Source organism: Drosophila arizonae, chromosome 2 (assembly GCF_054131065.1).
Source record: "Drosophila arizonae isolate 15081-1271.41 chromosome 2, UAZ_ARI_1.0, whole genome shotgun sequence".
In the NCBI taxonomy this organism is placed as follows: domain Eukaryota; kingdom Metazoa; phylum Arthropoda; class Insecta; order Diptera; family Drosophilidae; genus Drosophila; species Drosophila arizonae.
The window spans coordinates 22,137,731-22,154,573 of NC_142922.1; the positions used below are offsets into that span (position 1 = coordinate 22,137,731).

Here is a 16,843-nt window from a genome sequence, read left to right on the forward strand (position 1 = left end):
CGATTTTTCGATTATTCTCGATAAAAAGTTATCGGATGAGTTATCGAAAAAATACGATAAACTTGTACTGCCTATGGTATACACGAGTATGCATGCCAAATTTCAGCTCTCTAGCTCTTGTATCTTCTGAGATCCTTTTGCTCATACGGACGGACGGACGGACAGACTATATCGACTCAGCTCGTCGTCCTGATCAAGAAAATGTATACTTTATGGGGTCTGCCACGGCTCCTTCTGCCTGTTACATATATTTCAGCAAAACCATTATACCCTGATTTTCCATTTTCAATGGGCAATAAATATGCTTGTATAGGTATAAAGAAAGAAGATTTACTTGTTCAATTGTTCAGTTCAATGTAAGTAAATAGCAAAAGAAAACAAAGTTGTATGATAACTCAAACTAACTACTTAATGTAGAATATAAAATTCAACGAAGAGTGTTTCCAGCTCAGCTCGCCGTCGTCCTGATCAAGAATATATTTAACTGTAAGGGTGAGCAACGTGTGAACTGCCAGGCTGCCTTCTGCCTTTTACATATATTATCCATTATATACCGATTTTTCATTTTCTATGGGTTCAGGGTATAGCAAAATTAATATTTGTTGACATAATTTATACATACTATATAGTAAATACACATAGAGAGAATGTATTAAAAAATTAAGTTTTTTATTGCATAGAAATGGCATGAGACGACTACATCGTCTGTCATGTTGCCTACATTAGTTATTATTTAAATTTAATTTATTAAAATATTGTTATTGGAGCATTTATTTAGTATATATCTACATGTGGACACCTACAACTACATTGCATTCACAGCACAGCGCCACATCTTTAGTCTTTCTTGGCTATCAGGCCCTGCTTTTTCAGCTGTCGGAGAGCACATTTGGCAGCCGTACATTTGGCTATACGGTAGTTGCGTCCGATGCCGCGGAACGTGCCCTTGCAAAAGACATCAACAGTGACGCGAACGCGACGTCCATCCGCCAGTTTCTCTGGCTTGCCAAATTTGGCCGTTTCCGGCTCCAGCTCGAGCAGCTCTCGTATGGGTGACTTTGGCACAGAATTGCTAAACTGCTCGATCTCTGGCTTCATCATATTGCTGAATACCTGCCACACCACATCCAGGGACATATTTGAGTCGAGAAAGATGGCACCGGCGATTGATTCGAATACATCGCCCAATGCCTTAGGCACCTCGACATCCTCGGCATCATCGCACTCCTCCTCAGACAGCAGATAATACTAATAATAATAAAGATGATGTAAAGATGTGATGTCATGAGCATGTCTAATTGATTTCACATTGAAACTCACCTCTTCGCTTATGCAGTGACCGTTCTCCTGCTGAATGCGAACAAAACGATCGATGACGTCGTTAAGTCCGGGTGATAGATGGCGAAAATACTTGTGGAAGCCATGTCGCACAGCCAATGAGGCAAATATTGTGTTATTCACTAAAGCCGAACGTAGATCAGTCAAAGCGCCTGGCGAATGTTGGCGTGGATCCTCATACAAATGTCGTGTTATCAAATAGTCGAGGACGGCATCGCCCAGAAATTCGAGACGCTGATAACAATCTGTCAGACGATTAGGTGTGTAGCTGGCATGCGTCATGGCCTGCAGTAAGTAGGAACGATCCCTAAATGTATAACCCAGGCTGGCCTCAAATTCCTCAAATCCACTAAGCAGCTCCTCCAGTTCTCTATGGGCATTGGGTGCAAAATGCAGAAGCGGACTGCGCGGCGTCGGCCAATCCCCATATACGGTAACCATGTTGTTGGCATCTGGCTTCGTGCTGCCCGGCTTCCGTTGTTCAATGTCTGCAGCAGCCGGTTCAAGTTGGTAGGGCAGCACACGGATTCCCAGCCAGGCCATAAAGAGCAATGCGCCGCGCGGACCACATTCGATGAGATAAGCACCAATCAACGCTTCTACACAATCCGCTATAGATTTGTCCGGTATGCTATGCTGCGAGACTAGATTATATGGAATGAAGCAACTGAAATCGTTCGTCTCGTTCGAGTCGTCCAAATCCGCATGTTGTTGTGTTGCTGTGGGCTGATCTACATTGGCGCCCAAGCCCAATGCCTCAGCCTTTTCACGGACCAACTCACAGATTTGCACGCTGCTCAAATTCTTGATATCCAGCAGGTCGGCCAGCTTCCAGTGGTGTGTAGGAATTTTAGCCTCAATTAGCGCTTTCTCCAGCTCTTTGGGTACATAATAGCAGGGCGGCAGCCAATTATCGTGCGGCTCGAACTTGGTGGCTATCATATATTCGCCTAGTCGCTTTCGTCGCCCCAATCGATACAGATTGAGATTGGCCACTTGCTTGGAGCGCAGATGGCTTAACTTGCCCTCGTGCACATTCTCATAGGTGATATACAGATATGTTGTAATTGCATACTTGAGGAACGAATCTCCAATTGTCTCCAGACGCTCCAAATTAATGCCATCGTTGGCATTTGACATTGTCAGTGCCTGCAAAATGATGCTGGGGCTGGGTCCGGGATGCCCTACCAGCTCCGGCTGCTGATCAAAACTGAAGACGGCATCAGGCCTGCCTGTTAATAGCCTTTCCGTTGGATTCGCATCACATTCATTATTCGTTGCCGATTCCGATTGATACTCAAGTCTGATCTGTTTATTGTCCAAGCTCAGTCGGTGGTGATCATTGTAGTTATCAAAGCTATCGCCACACCCCAATACGGTGTAGGTTTCAGGTTCATGCTGCTGCAGCCAACTTGCATTTAACTCAACCAGATCAGAAAGCTCCAGCGACTCGTGGCTTTCGAGCTTAGCTAAAATTGCATCTTCTGGAACGTATGGTAGCAGTTGCTTAAGCAGCTCCAGTTGCAACGTAGCCCCATCTTTGTCCACTTTCACTAAGTTGTCTTCTGTTCGCTTGAGGGTCAGCTCCTCGTCTTGGGACACCAGCATACCGCAGGACTCAATCTCTGATTTGAAGCGAACAATGGACTGCTCGTAGTTAACACTGTTTCTGCGCTCCGCCTGCTCGAAGTTGTAGCCTATGAGCAAATTCTTTGTTTCTTGATATTGGCGCTCGTTGGCATTGGTGGCTTGAATAATGGACATCTGTTTCTGGCGCTTTTCCAGCTCTTGAGCTGTTTCGATGGCCTCCGCCTCGTTCTTCGATGTGAACTCAATGCGGCCGGCGGCGATGCCATCCGAATCATCGTCATCCGAGCTGTAGTTATGAACCGGCCCCACATGATCGTCATCGTCACTGCTGGAGCTAAGCGAATTGTCCGATTCGTAGTAGGCGTATTTGGGTTTTCCCTCTACTTTTGCAGTCTTGCCTGCCCCATTACCGCCGCGCGGCTTGGCGGTTCGCTGCAGAACAGAGGCAGGTGGCTGCTTAAAGCTATTGGTATTGCTCACATCCCAGAACGTCGGCGAACCGTATCGCGTCTGTTGATCGCCTATAAGGGAAATGGAATGAGATTTGATAATTGTTTGCTAACGATTGAGTAACCTATACTTACAGAACTTAACATTAGCGGGAAGCACTGGCAAAAAGTCTTCATCCTCCTCATCATCATCGCCCTCTGAATAGCTGGCTATGTCATCAGCCATGTCATTCGACCAGGTGCCAATCTCTATAAACTCTTCCGTACTGCTTAACTGTTCTTCTCCTTCAATTACCAGCTCGTTGGCAGTCTTCTCTACTTTATCCAGGTTTGGCTCAGCTACTGTCGCGACAGGTAACTCTTCCACGGTTTCATTGATTGCCTCTTTGCTATCGGATTTCTGCTTAGATTCGCGGGATTTCTTCAGTACTTCCGAGAGGCTCCAGCCAAAGTCTAGCATGGGCCACTCGAACTCCTCATCATCGATTTGTTGCCGGCCGAGGCCAAGATCCGCAGAGACCTGTTTTCGAATATCGTCCGCCAACAGCAGTCCATTGATGCGGTACAGGATGCAGGGCAGACAAACTGCAGTGCGCCATAGAGACGCTGGAAACGGATGCACTGTACAGAGTTCCGGAACTAATATCTGCTTTTGTTCAAGATTTTCTCGCTTTGCCCGCTTCGTTTCCTCCGAACTGGTGGGTAGTGCCACGCCTTTTCGATTCACATAACGAGGAGTTAGAAAATTTAACCGCGCACTCGTGTGATCCACATCGAGCAGAGGCTGCGCTGCATTCTGTATGGTGAGCCCATATTTAACCAGATAGTAATGCTTAAAGGTGCGATAATGGTCGCCCGGAAAGCAGCTCAGTGGCGACAAATGTGGACAGATTTCGGCTACATAGAAGTACTGTGGCTGATCTTGGTTCCGATACCAGGGCATAACGACAGCGTCCTGAAAACGTTGCGCATCGAATGATTGTTTTTGGCGTTCCTCATCTGGCACTGGCTGTGGCATCATGTTCCCAGTGGCTTGAATGAGCTCCAGAAATTGCCAGTCAATAATCCGACTGTCCGCCGTCGACCTTATTGTGGGCACAATGAACACGCAGTTTTCCGTGGAGTCTGGATCGAAGAGCATGAGGAACTTTTGCAGACGCAGAACATTTGTGAACGTATAGTTAAGGAAGACATTGATGCAACTAATCTGCTCCTCAGTTAGGACAACACGTTCACGTGCCAGCTCCAGCGATACCTTTACCTCACCAGACCGCGTAAATATCGAGAAGGCGCTCAGCTTTGGTATCCGTTTTAGCGTCAATATGCCGAAGCCTTGTTGTGCCTCCTCCGGCGGATAGATTTTGCGACCGCGGGTGTTCTGCTCCTCAGGTATAGGACACTGTAGTGTTAGCTGAATGAAATACAGATAGCAAGGAGCGCCAGCCACAGGACGGCAGTCACAAAACTCCGATGCAATACGCTTATAGTAATATTGCCGTCGTTTTGTGGTGCCCGGCCGAGGCTCGTCATTTTGTTGCACTATCTGCTCATCTTCTGGCTCCAAATCGAAGCACTCCCAGTCTGGCTCGAGTGCCCGAAAGCCCTCCTTACCAATGGGCTGCAGCTGATCGTCCAGTTCACCTATCTTATGCAGCTCCACACAGGCCTGCAGTGCGGCCAATCGCCGTGCAAGTGTCTGAGTGGGCATCGGCAGACCCTTTAATGAGAAAATAAATCGTTTTGAAATACTCAAATTGCATCATATATTCAAAAATCTTACAATAATATCGTGCTTTAGCGGTGAATTAATGGGAAGGCGCAACGTGTACTGGTATAACGTGACGCCATCACGAACGGCGCTCGCACAACGCCACAGAGCTGTTAGCTTGGTGAAGGTATCACTGGGCAGCCGGGCGCAATATTTGTTGACCAGGGCTATGGCAGTACTTAAGTCAACTGAGGCGCCGGTCGACAGATGCGGCTTGGGCTTATAGGCGGCGAGGCAGCTAGTGAATCGCTCCGCTTGTATCTGCTCCAGCTCAGCGGGTTCCGTATTGGCACATTTCGATAACAGCATCTGAAATACAAGTATTAAAGAAATACCTGCATATCAAGCTTGGTGATTTTATTAATAACAATTACCTGTTCGATCTCGCGATATTGTGCCATTCGATGCACCAGCACCTGCGTTGTACTTGTCAGATTATCTGCTATTGCCGGAACGTTTACCACAGTGGCTGAGTCAATATCTGGCATCGAGTGGAGTTCGCATTCGAAGCGTTGCTTGGGTCTACGCTCCGCGCTTCTGTCACTAGGCGTGGTATTCGATAAGCTAATGGCATCGTCACTGGAATTGCCAGCATCTAGCACAGCGGGCGCCTCGTCCTGGATCTCCTGCAGTTTTATGTCACACACGGTGGGCGGTTGGTTGCTAAACACCTCTGGATTGAGTATTTTGACCGTTCCACGAGCAGTTCCAAAAGTATATGGATCGGAAGCAAGCGAATTGGGCAGTGCAGAGTCGTCTGAATCGCTGTCCAGCTCCTGGTTAGCATTCGCAGTAGCATCGCTTGACGTTGCACAGATAAATCGATGGCTCTGTTCATTGAGCTGCACTGCAGCTTCGGTTGCTGCTTCAGACGGATCGTACGTGGGTGCCACGAGCATTATATGGTAAGCGGGCGCTGCTCGCGCGCGTCCCTTGCATTGCACATAGCTGCGATAAGTGGTGGGTGGATCCCAGCGAATTACTAGATTGCACTTGGGCACATCAATACCCTCCTCTAACACTGAGGTGCCAATTAGCACATTACAATCGTGCATGCGAAACCGTTTGAGCACATCCTCCTGCCGCCTATGCTCCAATTCAGCTTCTTTTGGCTCTGTTGCCGGATCAGCCACGCGATCCGTGGTATACTGGCAGCGCAGAAACTTGAGATCAGGATCGCGTCGACTCAACTCCGCCAACAGTTCGAATAGAACGCGAGCCGTGTGATTTTGATTGCAATAGATAAGTGCACAAAGGGTTTCGCCAGCGTCATTGTGGTGTCGATTGTGCCGCCTTGTGTGCACCCGCCTTCTTGTGTGCTGCTGTCCATTGGATTTGGATTTCGTTGTGGTGGTCGTTGGATGCGTTGCTGGAGCATCTTCTTCTTTGGCTTTCGCCGCTACCTTTGCTCCCTTTTCTGATGATTGTACGAGTTGCTGCAGATTGTTAACTATACTACTTGTTTCCACATTCTTCTCATCCAGCTGTTCAACCACGTGACACTTCGCTTTAAGTGCCTGCGACAATTTATTGAAATCCGTCTGCTCCACCTGATGGCGCATTTTGCGCAATCCCTCAGTCTGATTGTGCGCATCAGCTGGTTTGAAACAACGTAGCACTCTTAACAACCGCCGCACCTTGGGACTGGAGTACCGGTCAATGGTACCCAGAGGATCCCCGACCATTAGCTTCTGGAATGTCTGTTCGCACAGGGCATTTATTTCGATCAGCGCTGTGTTCACCAGGCAGAAAAGCAAATAGTGTCGTTCGTGTGGAGTCTTGACTTTCAGCTTCTCGTTACGTTGGTAGAAATGAAGTGCGGCGCGTTGCGTACACCAAGGTCCCATTTCATGGACTACAGAAAGTAGGGCGTCTAGCACATTTAGGGGATCCTGCTTGGGATCGGGAATATCTGTGAATTTAATTTGTTAATGAAATAAGAGAAAGTAGCTTGAAGGTGTATCTCTGAGCAAATACCCTTTAGATCCTCCATGAATTGATCGGTGCCATAAATCTCAAAGGGATCATAGCGATGATCACTTAGGAACGACTTATGCGTGGTCAGGATATCGACTATCACACGAGACAAGTGGTCCATTTCTAAAGGCGCACATTGCACAATATACTCATGGGGCTTGGCACAGTATCGCAGCACGGTGACAATGTCACTGGCTGTTTCGATGCGACACAGCATCTGCTGCTCCAGGGTGTCCAACATGGCGTGCAGTTCCTCCAGCTCACATTTTGCACTATGCAAGGGACCCGCTAGTCCCAATATTCGGGGACGATCGGCAGACTTTGCTGGCAGAATAAATTCCTCGAAAATGGGCAAAATACTGCGATAGACGGCGCTGTCGTGACAATCCTCAAGCACAATCAGTTGAACGCTACTTAACGGCAGATTTCCAGCTTGCAGCAGGGACAGAAAGGAAGCTGGCTTGTGTATACTGACATGGTAGTCGGTCCAACAATGATCTGCTGAAATTCCCTGATCGCGCTGTTCCTGCCACACTTTGAGATCGGTGAGATGTGTGAGCATCGTGTAGATGGACGTGTTCTCAGCATCAATCTGATTTGTCAGGTACACACTCACTTTACCGCTTCGGCGTCCTTGTCTGGAGAGCTCTTGCAGTAACTTGAGTGCTATAAACTCCTTGGAGCTTCTATGACCCAAACAGATAATGGTGTTACGCTCAAATGCAGTCGCAAGCAGCTCCACTTGAAAGTCTCGCGGGGTGAACACTGTGGTATGCAGGTTGTTGTCGCACCAATGGAACGCCATAATGTCATTTGTGTCCAACACTCCCGAGTCTACTGCAGTTCCACTGCAATTGGAATTGGTGGGTAATCCACAATGTGGAAACGCCGGTTCGGATGCTATTTTGCATCATCGATATGTCGATTGGTCTCAGCTCAACTCGATGAATATTATGTCGATATATCGGCTAGAATTTACAAGAACAGACCGAATGTTAGTTAACAGTTGTTCTCTTTTCGATATTGCTTTGCTTACATTTCATCTCATTGTAAGGGGAGCAGAGCAAAGCGGCAGTTCGAAATAGTTTGATTTTCTTTTTAGATTTCGAATGCGACGTTCAAAGGCGCCATCAATACGCAGAGCAGCCAAAATGGGTGTCTCTGTTGCTGAGCTGGATCCTGCCCAAAGTGTTTCCACTCCCCTGGAAATGGAATGGGGCACATCTGGTGCTTATAAAGGATTTAGGCCACATAAATACAATGAAGGAGAGAATCCTCTGAAAGACAAGCGCATTTTTCTAGTGCTCTGGCGTAAGCAGTCAAATAAAAAGCATAAAACATGGACAGGCAATGGAACTCTCGAATTGACTACAACCAAAGCAACCTTGAAGGATGAAACAGGCAAAGTAATGGACGTTTTGACGTGCTTTAACCGGGACAAAATTCAAGAAGGCGCCCTGCTCGAAATCGGCAATAGAGACATCGAGATACAAGCGGAGCTCAGGACTGCCGATGAATGTATATCACAGCGTAGAGAGGAAATTGAAAACTGGTATCGACAGCAAGAGGAATCTGTCGGCATTGTGTCTGCCCATAATGAACCCGCCCGCAAACTCCCAAGGCTGCCGAACATTCTGAGAAAGCCGAAACGATCGTCAGAATTAAAATGCGACGTCATCACTGCAACTGCTCCTCCCGTTAAGCTAGACGAATATATTTGCATGCTGACACCAGCCGAACTTCAATGCCAATCAATGCAGTTGCTCGCCGAATACTGCGAACATTTGGAAAAGGTAATGCATATATAAGCTTGTATACAATATTTTAGGCATATATTTATGAAGGTTGCATATTTTAGCACCAATTGTGCAGAAGAGAAGACATTTATGAAATTGCTCAGCTTATATGTGATCATCCCGTGCTACTACAGCATTTTGAAGAGCAACAGGTTGTATCGCAAGCATTGCTGCCCCACTTGCCGCCCTGGCAGGAGATGGGGCTTTACGACTCTGCAAAATTTGAGTTTGTTCATTTAATGTTGGATGATTTGGTTGTAGCGCATGGCCAGAACTGTGCCATCGTTGCAAGTGATCAAAGCTGCTTGGACATCATTAAGGGTTACTGCCAATGCTGGGATATAGCATACGTCGAAGACTCCTGTCAAGCGGACAGCTTCAATGGGACCATTTCGCAGGATGCCAAAGAGCCGAAGGCGGCTCTTTTCATCGCTGGGCATCTATCCCACGAGCACTTAAATAATTGCAAATATGTAATACTCTATAATTTTAGTATTCGGTCAGAAATTAGCCATTTGCTAGCAGCGGACACTCGAGTTTATACGCTAATCACAGCTGGATGTTGGGAGGAGTGGCAGTTTCAACAACATTTGGGACTATTCAATGGCAGCGAACAATTAATGGATATACTCAAGCACCGTGTGAGTCCAACTCACCAATTACAGGGAATTGGTCAAAATGTAGGTTATCATTGAAAGTCTGGTGAACTTAAATGAAAACTTTGATATTACAGGTATTAGTGGATTGGCAGCAATGGCAGCCTCCATTTAACGAGGCTTTTTTACAGGTAAGCAATGCTCTAAATATCTATGTGTATGCACAACATTTGATACAAATTTAATTTTTCAGGATATATTTGTAAGCGTTGAGATACCAAGCTTATGCTACGTCTACAGCAAACAGCATGAAGATCATTTGGCTCATTTTTGAACATAATTCAATTAACATTCATAATTCATTAATATTCATTTAATATACAGTTATTGCAAACATGCTTATAACGTTCTTATAACTATTATAAATTTTCAATATGGCATACATACGTGTATATAAAGATTTTCATAGTCTTAACTTATTATTTTTCCATTGTAAGTTTTTGCACAACGTCTAAGCGCAGTGAGTAGTTGTTATCCAGTTCATTGTAAATAACCTCATCGCAGTTGATAATAGCTCCAAGTGCCAAATGCTTTTCAAGATGGGTCAATTGCTCCTCGGTTATATCGTCGGGCATGTCCAGCAGTTCATACTCAGTAGTTAAGATAGGAAATGTGAATTGTGGTGGATATGGGCGTATGTCATCCACATTAACAGCTGCAATGTTTCCATAGTCTATGAACAGGATGCTTGGATAACCATCCCCTACTAGTTCCATGCAGACGCCTCGGCACCATTTGCCCTGATACTTGGCAATACACAGTTCATTTTTACTAAAAATAAAATTAGACTTAGTTATTCAGATGAGGCTTGGGGATTCCTACTAGACTTACGGCGCAGCAAAGGATTTACATTTGGCTATGGATTCGCCATAGTACTGAAAATTGCGCTGCATAGAAGTTATTTCGTATGCATAATCCAGAATTGTGCAGTGAATTACGCCAAATTTGATAAATGTGTTGTCCATGACAACCAATTCGATATTCTTGCCTGTTGGCAAATGGACATGCTGCAGATACTGGAATTAAATAATGGATTGAGTCAACTGTTGATATCTGGTTTATCCGCCTTACATCTTCTTTATAGCCGATTTCTGAGATCGATGGCTCCACTGGATTCACAATTGTGTTAATCAATCGATTTAGGCTGCGATTCAGTTCACTCTCAATGAGAATGACGCGTTGCATTCCCTTGTCGAAGTCAAAATCACGCTTCGAGTACTTCAGCACAAAAGTATATGTGTGGTCTAGTTCATATAGCATGCTGCGCAGATTGGGCGACATGAAGCGTCTGGGCACGGCGCGCAACAGGACAGGCAGAGCATAGCGCGGCAAGCCGGCCAAATAGGGACTACACTCGTACAGAGTGTCCAGCGTTGTGATCTCTACATTGCCATAATCCACGCACACCACATATATGGCCTGCGGATTGTCGACATTCAAGACCATAGCCCGCACAATTTGAACGCTAGATTTGTAGACGACAATTTCGCCGCAGTGGGGCATCTGCATCAGTTTGGCTGAATGTTTGCCATGCAACATCACATCTGACAGAACTTTATAGTAGGCAATCTCATCCCCAATTTCAGCTGAGCGCACATATAAAACATTGCTCTGCTCGAATGCAGAGATTTTCACGTTAGAGCCGGACGGCGGCAGCTGTATCTTTGAAAATTCTGAAATAATGGCATCGTCAATCTCGGGTGGACTGCCCTTGCCACAGCTCTCCTTGTGCGCATCGGCCAGGGCATCGAAACAGATGGTATTGCAGAAGGGCATCTGGCAGAATTTGCAACTAATGTCGGTGTAGCATTTACATGAAAAACATTTCTTGGCCAGCTTCTCCAGCTGTGATTCAACTTGGGCTGGCTTAGCCTCAAGTTGGACTTTCGGCCTATAAGGAAAAGTAAATATATTTATAGAAAAGCAGCTATACTATTTACATTATACCTACGTAATTATTGAACGACCGGATCGAAAGTGGAGCACAGCTTGATCCTTCTCAATGTTCTGTTCCAAGATATAGGCTCCATGCCGCTCCAGCATAAACTCATATTTTACACTCAAATAGCGATAGTTCCCATCGTTATCCGCCAGCTGAGAGCCTTTCCTAGTATAGTCAGATCTAATGACTATGGGTGGCTTCGAAAATTCCGGATGTTTATGCTTGTTCGCCGATATCATAATCGTACGAGACTCCAAGTTAACGGAATTCGGTTCACTAGGAGGCGGCAGCTGAACCACATTATTTAGTTCCCTTTCCTTCTGTAATGTTGAGTTAAATGATATACTTTTTTGTGCGCGGCCCTCAACACAATGCACTATATTCGGAAACTGACGAAACTTTGTCCATGCCACCTCAAGTGATCTAAAATTGAGATAAATAATTTACTTGTCAAATATTTTATTACGCTTATTTTATTTTCTTATTACTATTATTATTATTATTTTTTTTAACATACCCGATGTTATGGAAATAAACAAGAAACTCGCGTGATCCTGAACGATATTCTATTTCATAGATAATATCGCCAAAATAATTTGCCAACAAATTCTCCGTTATAAATGGATTTTTCTTTTTGATAATCAAATATGGATACTGCTTTTGCTTAGAGATCCGATCCAGTTTGCCATTGTCTTTAGCTGGCGCTACGTTAACCCTTTCATATTTGTTTGAAGTCTCGTCAAAATAGTGCTGAGCTATGGGATTCCAATCTGACCAAACGTCTTCAGTGTCACTCATTATTTATTATTTCAACGAACACAAAATACGCAGTAAGAAATCTCGTGCGCGCAATGGCAATTGAAAATCCACACTGACTTCAAATATCGATACAAGCTACATTTAACAGAATAGACAATTGGTTAACAGCGAATCCAATCGAGCTTCGAAAGAACCGAATAGTCGTCGTGTGCGATACATCGATATATTGTTTCGCATCACAAGCGAACACATACACATAAACATAAATTGTAAACGAAAACAAACAAGAATATAAATTTTCACTACAATGGTAAAAAACGAACCGAATTTTGTTGTTGAGCGCATCGTAGACAAGCGCATCACTTCTGATGGTAAAGTAGAATACTTTATTAAATGGCGTGGCTATCCATCCGGCGATAATACCTGGGAGCCAGAGGAAAACTGCGATTGCCCAGCACTCATACAAAAGTTTGAGGAGTCGCGAGCGAAATCCAAGAAGCGCGGCGAAAAGAAACCAAAGTGTGAAGAAATACAGAAGCCGCGCGGATACGAACGTGGTTTGGAACTGGCAGAGATTATGGGTGCAACAGATGTAACTGGGGAAATCAAATATCTCGTTAGATGGCAATTTTGTGATGAGTTCGATCTGGTGTCAAGCAGCCAGGTAACCGAGAAAAATCCAGAAATGCTCATCGAATACTATCAGAAGATGGCTCCTTACACCGGCTACATAAATAAGCGAATGCAAGGCGTGCCCGAAGAACTACGTGCGACAGCGGCGCAAACAGGTTATGCTGTTAGCAGTGCTCCTTCGGATGCAGTGGAGCCATCCATATGTAATGTGGATTCTGAGCAGCTGCCGCAGATGGAACCAAAGCAGATACCCATTGATGTGCCCGTACAGCAAGAGACTGCGCCAGACACCGAAATGGACAATGTCGGTGTTTCCTATTCCATACCCGTACCGGGTGTGGGTAACATTGCCATTGATGTCCCAATGGTCGACAATTGATACAAGAAGATTTAATTGACTAGACTTTAAAGTACTTTTATAATTATATTATAAACATTAAAATAAAATTTCAATTAACTAATTACGTTCTTCGTCTAAGTTAATAGCTCCCAGCTGTCCAGTACGAAAGAAGCTAATGAATTTGCGGGCAGCAGCCAATAAATTGGTCATCACCTCCACCTGGCCATTGTATTGCTTGACGCGATGAAACATAGCCTGTTGCTGAGCATATTCTGCCAGCACGGCGCTAATGTTGTCACTGGGCCCGGAGTGTAGACCAAGCAGTTTCACATACTCATAGCGCTCGTGCTTATTTAGCCAGTATAGCAGATAGTCGGCTATCAAGTCCTCGCCAACGATATGATCTGGCAGGCAGCCGACCAGCGCCAACTTCATGCCCATTTCATCATCTGTGATTGACGGTTGCAGTATGCCGGGAGTGTCTATCATATAGACAGGTGGCTGTTCCTGGATTTTAATACGTTCACCAACTGATCGCGTTATTCCGGCCTCAGCTCCAACGCGTGCCGCGCTGCGTTTTTTGAGGTGCACATTTCGCAGTACATTAATGATGCTGCTCTTGCCCACATTAGGCACTCCAATTATCATAATATTGTGATCGGCACTTTGTGCTCTATTGAATCTACTACTCTCTCCGACTAGCTTGGTTGCCAGCGGTAATATATCCAGCACGCCTGTGTTACGCTGATCTTTGCAATTGGTAAAGAGAATATGTTTCAGTTCCGGCTGACGTGCACGAAGCTGCTTGAGTATACCACGTTGTTGCTTGCCTCCTAAGAGATCGATCTTATTCAATACTAATATATGTGGCTTTGCGCCATTGCCTATAGGAGGAAATGGAACGTGTTTAACTTATTACAATAATTTGAGAACAATTTGATTTGCTTACCCGTAATAGTATCAAAAAATTGTGAATTTCGGCCGGCTATAGGAATTCGCGCGTCATGTATTTCAACAATGCAATCGACGTTACGCAGCCTTTGTTGTATTTGCCGCATGCCCTTAGTCATGTGGCCGGGAAACCAGTTGACACGTTGATTGCGACTTGGTAGACGAAATACAGTCCGAAAAGGATTCGCCAGCGACATGTTTACGTTCTTAGCGGCAATAACAGCTGTTTGCCTGTGACGTAACAGTTGTCCATTGAGCAATCGAGATTAGGTATGCACATCTGTTATCGATTAATATATTGCACCTCATTTTCGATTTGAAATGGAAATTTGCACTATTGAGTTCATGACTAAGTAAAAGTATTTGCAAAGAGCAATTTGACCGTTGTGAAGAAGGCGTTTTTTTATATTACAATTTTTTAAATATTACATTCTCACAATCAAAAGAGTATTTGTTTGATGCAATTTTATATATTGTTTATAAATATAATACTCATATAAATTAATCTTCTACCTCTTTGCAAATAATTGGACAGCACAAATCGGCACCTCTTATCTTCCCTCAGATATCAGCAAAATCATTTTTGTTGGAATATCAATCATGCATTCTATTAAGGCTGATGACTTAACACTTGGCGAGGTATAATTTAAAAAAAATAAATAAATATTATTGTCAATAGAAAATTAAGATTTTATGCTCATTTCTTGATCTAGGTACTTGGCCAAGGAAATAACGGAAAAGTTTTTAAGGCCCGATGGCACACAAAAGATGTTGCTGTGAAGGAAATATTTCTACAAAATATAAACAAGTCTACTGATAACGAGATCACAGAACTTTTACGTGCAAATCATGAAAATATAGTGTTTTTGCATGGAACTGCTATCAAGAACAATATACTTTACCTAGTAATGGAACTAGTGGACGGCGGATCTCTAGAAAATTTGATATATTCCGAACAGATAAATTATGACCTAGCTCATGTAATAAACTGGGCTCTTCAAATAGCGAAGGTATATATTATTATATATTAAATAGTATCTTATGACTTTATATTGTTTTATAGGGCATTCAATACATGCATTCCAAGAAGCTAGTTCACCGCGATATTAGACCGTACCATATTTTGCTATGTGATAGTTATCGACATGTGAAGATCTGTGAATTTTCGTTTGTGAGATCCCTGGGTACATCGATGACAAATAATAGGGGCACTGCTACCTATATGGCACCAGAGGTTCCTATTCCACTTTTACGCACACATTAACAATCTAATATGTGCAATTTTATCATTTATAGGTTTTTACAGGTAAAAAATATACCGAAAAATGTGATGTTTACAGCTATGCAATAGCTTTGTGGGAAATGTTATCGCGAGACAAGCCGTATAACAGCTATGACACGAACCTACAAATATCTAAAGCAGTTCTAGATGGTACGATATTCCTGTAGATAATCCAAAAAAGTCAAAATTCAAAATGTAATGGCAATAAAATTACTTCGTTTTAGGCGAAAGACCTTCCTTGGATGATATAAATATTTCTTGTCCGGAGAAAATAAAGGAACTATTGACCAGCTGCTGGAGTACCGATCCAAATGAACGTTATTCCATGACTCAAATTATTGATGTGCTAAGTAAATACCCTATAGTCGTTGAGCAGCTGAGATTGTGATTGTGACACATATTCCTTTATTATTAAGTCATTGTTTATTTGCTTTTGACATATTTTCTGCACATAATATTTTCATAAGTACCCCTTATATACATATATTCTCATTTTTTCTATTTTGAAATACAATTACACTAATAAAATTGCGAAATGAGTAAAATTTCAATCAAATCAAATTTAAGCCAAGATGACTCTAGTAGTATCGACGTTGCATCCATATTTCCGAAAGCATTGCCAGAATTTAAAGTGGGACCTATTTATGATGAGTGTGGCTTTACGCTCAATGAGAGGTTGGCTTTAAGACAGGCCTGGAAGCTAATTAAACCTTTCGAGCGTCGCTATGGAAAGGAAATTTACTTTGAGTAAGACAAACCACTTGAAGATTTCCTTATGCAAATTAGAGACAAAAAATCTGGACTAATATCGATTCCGTAGATATCTGATGGAAAATTATAAAGTTACTGACAATTTTCGGATAAAAGGTAAATTGGATATGCATCGTTTGCATGGACATAGTTTGGCTTTCATGCGCTATTTGAATGCCGTAATTGAGCAAAACGACCCGGTATTCTTTCAAAATATGCTCTTCGATAATCATAATATACACAGCCGTTGTCAAGTGTCTCTAACTCATATGAAGGTACAATTATTGATCATTTGTTAGGAATTTTGGATTCTATTGTCCCATTTACAGGTGCTATTGGAAGATCTGATTCAATATGTTCTAGAAAAGCTTAGGGATGTTAGTTCGGCTTCGTTGGAGAGCGGGTTTCGACGGCTTTTGGAAAAGTTTCAGTTCGATCAGCCCGAAAAATCGAATAGTTTATTTAAGCGCGATGCAAGCGATGAAGAATAATAAATTATGAAATCACTCATACGCCACAGAGAACCACAATTGATTTTCACTTAAATTCATATCCATCCGGGTTTATAGCGCTCGATCAATCTGCAAATGATCCACATATATGCCATCATCC

At 43.6% G+C, this 16,843-nt stretch overlaps 7 protein-coding genes across 9 annotated transcripts; 4 read left to right on the top strand and 3 right to left on the bottom strand.

Moving 5' to 3' along the window:
* Window positions 1–648: 648 nt before the first annotated feature.
* On the bottom strand, window positions 649–8,065 carry Dcr-1 (Endoribonuclease Dcr-1). Its single transcript, XM_018019425.2, has 6 exons — window positions 7,123–8,065; window positions 5,520–7,057; window positions 5,158–5,454; window positions 3,513–5,094; window positions 1,321–3,449; window positions 649–1,248 (listed from the first exon to the last, which is right to left on the bottom strand). Exons 1-6 carry the CDS (start codon window positions 7,925–7,927, stop codon window positions 838–840), a joined length of 6,762 nt encoding a protein of 2,253 aa, XP_017874914.1. The 5' UTR covers window positions 7,928–8,065; the 3' UTR covers window positions 649–837.
* A 75-nt stretch (window positions 8,066–8,140) lies between these two features.
* LOC108621859 (uncharacterized) lies at window positions 8,141–9,912 on the top strand. The gene is made up of 4 exons (XM_018019431.2): window positions 8,141–8,915; window positions 8,981–9,598; window positions 9,652–9,705; window positions 9,768–9,912. The coding sequence occupies exons 1-4, from the start codon at window positions 8,232–8,234 to the stop codon at window positions 9,846–9,848; spliced, it is 1,437 nt and encodes a 478-aa protein (XP_017874920.1). The 5' UTR covers window positions 8,141–8,231; the 3' UTR covers window positions 9,849–9,912.
* On the bottom strand, window positions 9,828–12,409 carry vret (vreteno). The gene is made up of 5 exons (XM_089468022.1): window positions 12,034–12,409; window positions 11,526–11,939; window positions 10,646–11,465; window positions 10,406–10,590; window positions 9,828–10,345 (listed from the first exon to the last, which is right to left on the bottom strand). The coding sequence occupies exons 1-5, from the start codon at window positions 12,312–12,314 to the stop codon at window positions 9,994–9,996; spliced, it is 2,052 nt and encodes a 683-aa protein (XP_089324148.1). The 5' UTR covers window positions 12,315–12,409; the 3' UTR covers window positions 9,828–9,993.
* Window positions 12,410–12,437: 28 nt separating this feature from the next.
* On the top strand, window positions 12,438–13,372 carry HP1c (Heterochromatin Protein 1c). The gene has a single exon (XM_018019435.2). It carries the CDS (start codon window positions 12,583–12,585, stop codon window positions 13,285–13,287), a length of 705 nt encoding a protein of 234 aa, XP_017874924.1. The 5' UTR covers window positions 12,438–12,582; the 3' UTR covers window positions 13,288–13,372.
* On the bottom strand, window positions 13,308–14,469 carry LOC108621860 (mitochondrial GTPase 1). The gene is made up of 2 exons (XM_018019432.2): window positions 14,198–14,469; window positions 13,308–14,132 (listed from the first exon to the last, which is right to left on the bottom strand). The coding sequence occupies exons 1-2, from the start codon at window positions 14,394–14,396 to the stop codon at window positions 13,366–13,368; spliced, it is 966 nt and encodes a 321-aa protein (XP_017874921.1). The 5' UTR covers window positions 14,397–14,469; the 3' UTR covers window positions 13,308–13,365.
* Window positions 14,470–14,508: 39 nt separating this feature from the next.
* Window positions 14,509–16,017, top strand: LOC108621861 (mitogen-activated protein kinase kinase kinase 7-like). Of its 3 annotated transcripts, none has more exons than XM_018019433.2 (6): window positions 14,509–14,646; window positions 14,735–14,838; window positions 14,913–15,209; window positions 15,263–15,433; window positions 15,496–15,631; window positions 15,706–16,017. In XM_018019433.2, the coding sequence occupies exons 2-6, from the start codon at window positions 14,800–14,802 to the stop codon at window positions 15,867–15,869; spliced, it is 807 nt and encodes a 268-aa protein (XP_017874922.1). In that variant the 5' UTR covers window positions 14,509–14,646; window positions 14,735–14,799; the 3' UTR covers window positions 15,870–16,017. The 3 variants fall into 3 exon arrangements, with proteins under 3 accessions (XP_017874922.1, XP_089324227.1, XP_089324228.1); XM_089468101.1 differs by having other exon boundaries at window positions 14,513–14,558; XM_089468102.1 differs by having other exon boundaries at window positions 14,534–14,552.
* On the top strand, window positions 16,017–16,755 carry glob3 (globin 3). Its single transcript, XM_018019436.2, has 3 exons — window positions 16,017–16,228; window positions 16,302–16,506; window positions 16,561–16,755. The coding sequence occupies exons 1-3, from the start codon at window positions 16,017–16,019 to the stop codon at window positions 16,720–16,722; spliced, it is 579 nt and encodes a 192-aa protein (XP_017874925.1). The 3' UTR covers window positions 16,723–16,755.
* Window positions 16,756–16,843: the final 88 nt, after the last annotated feature.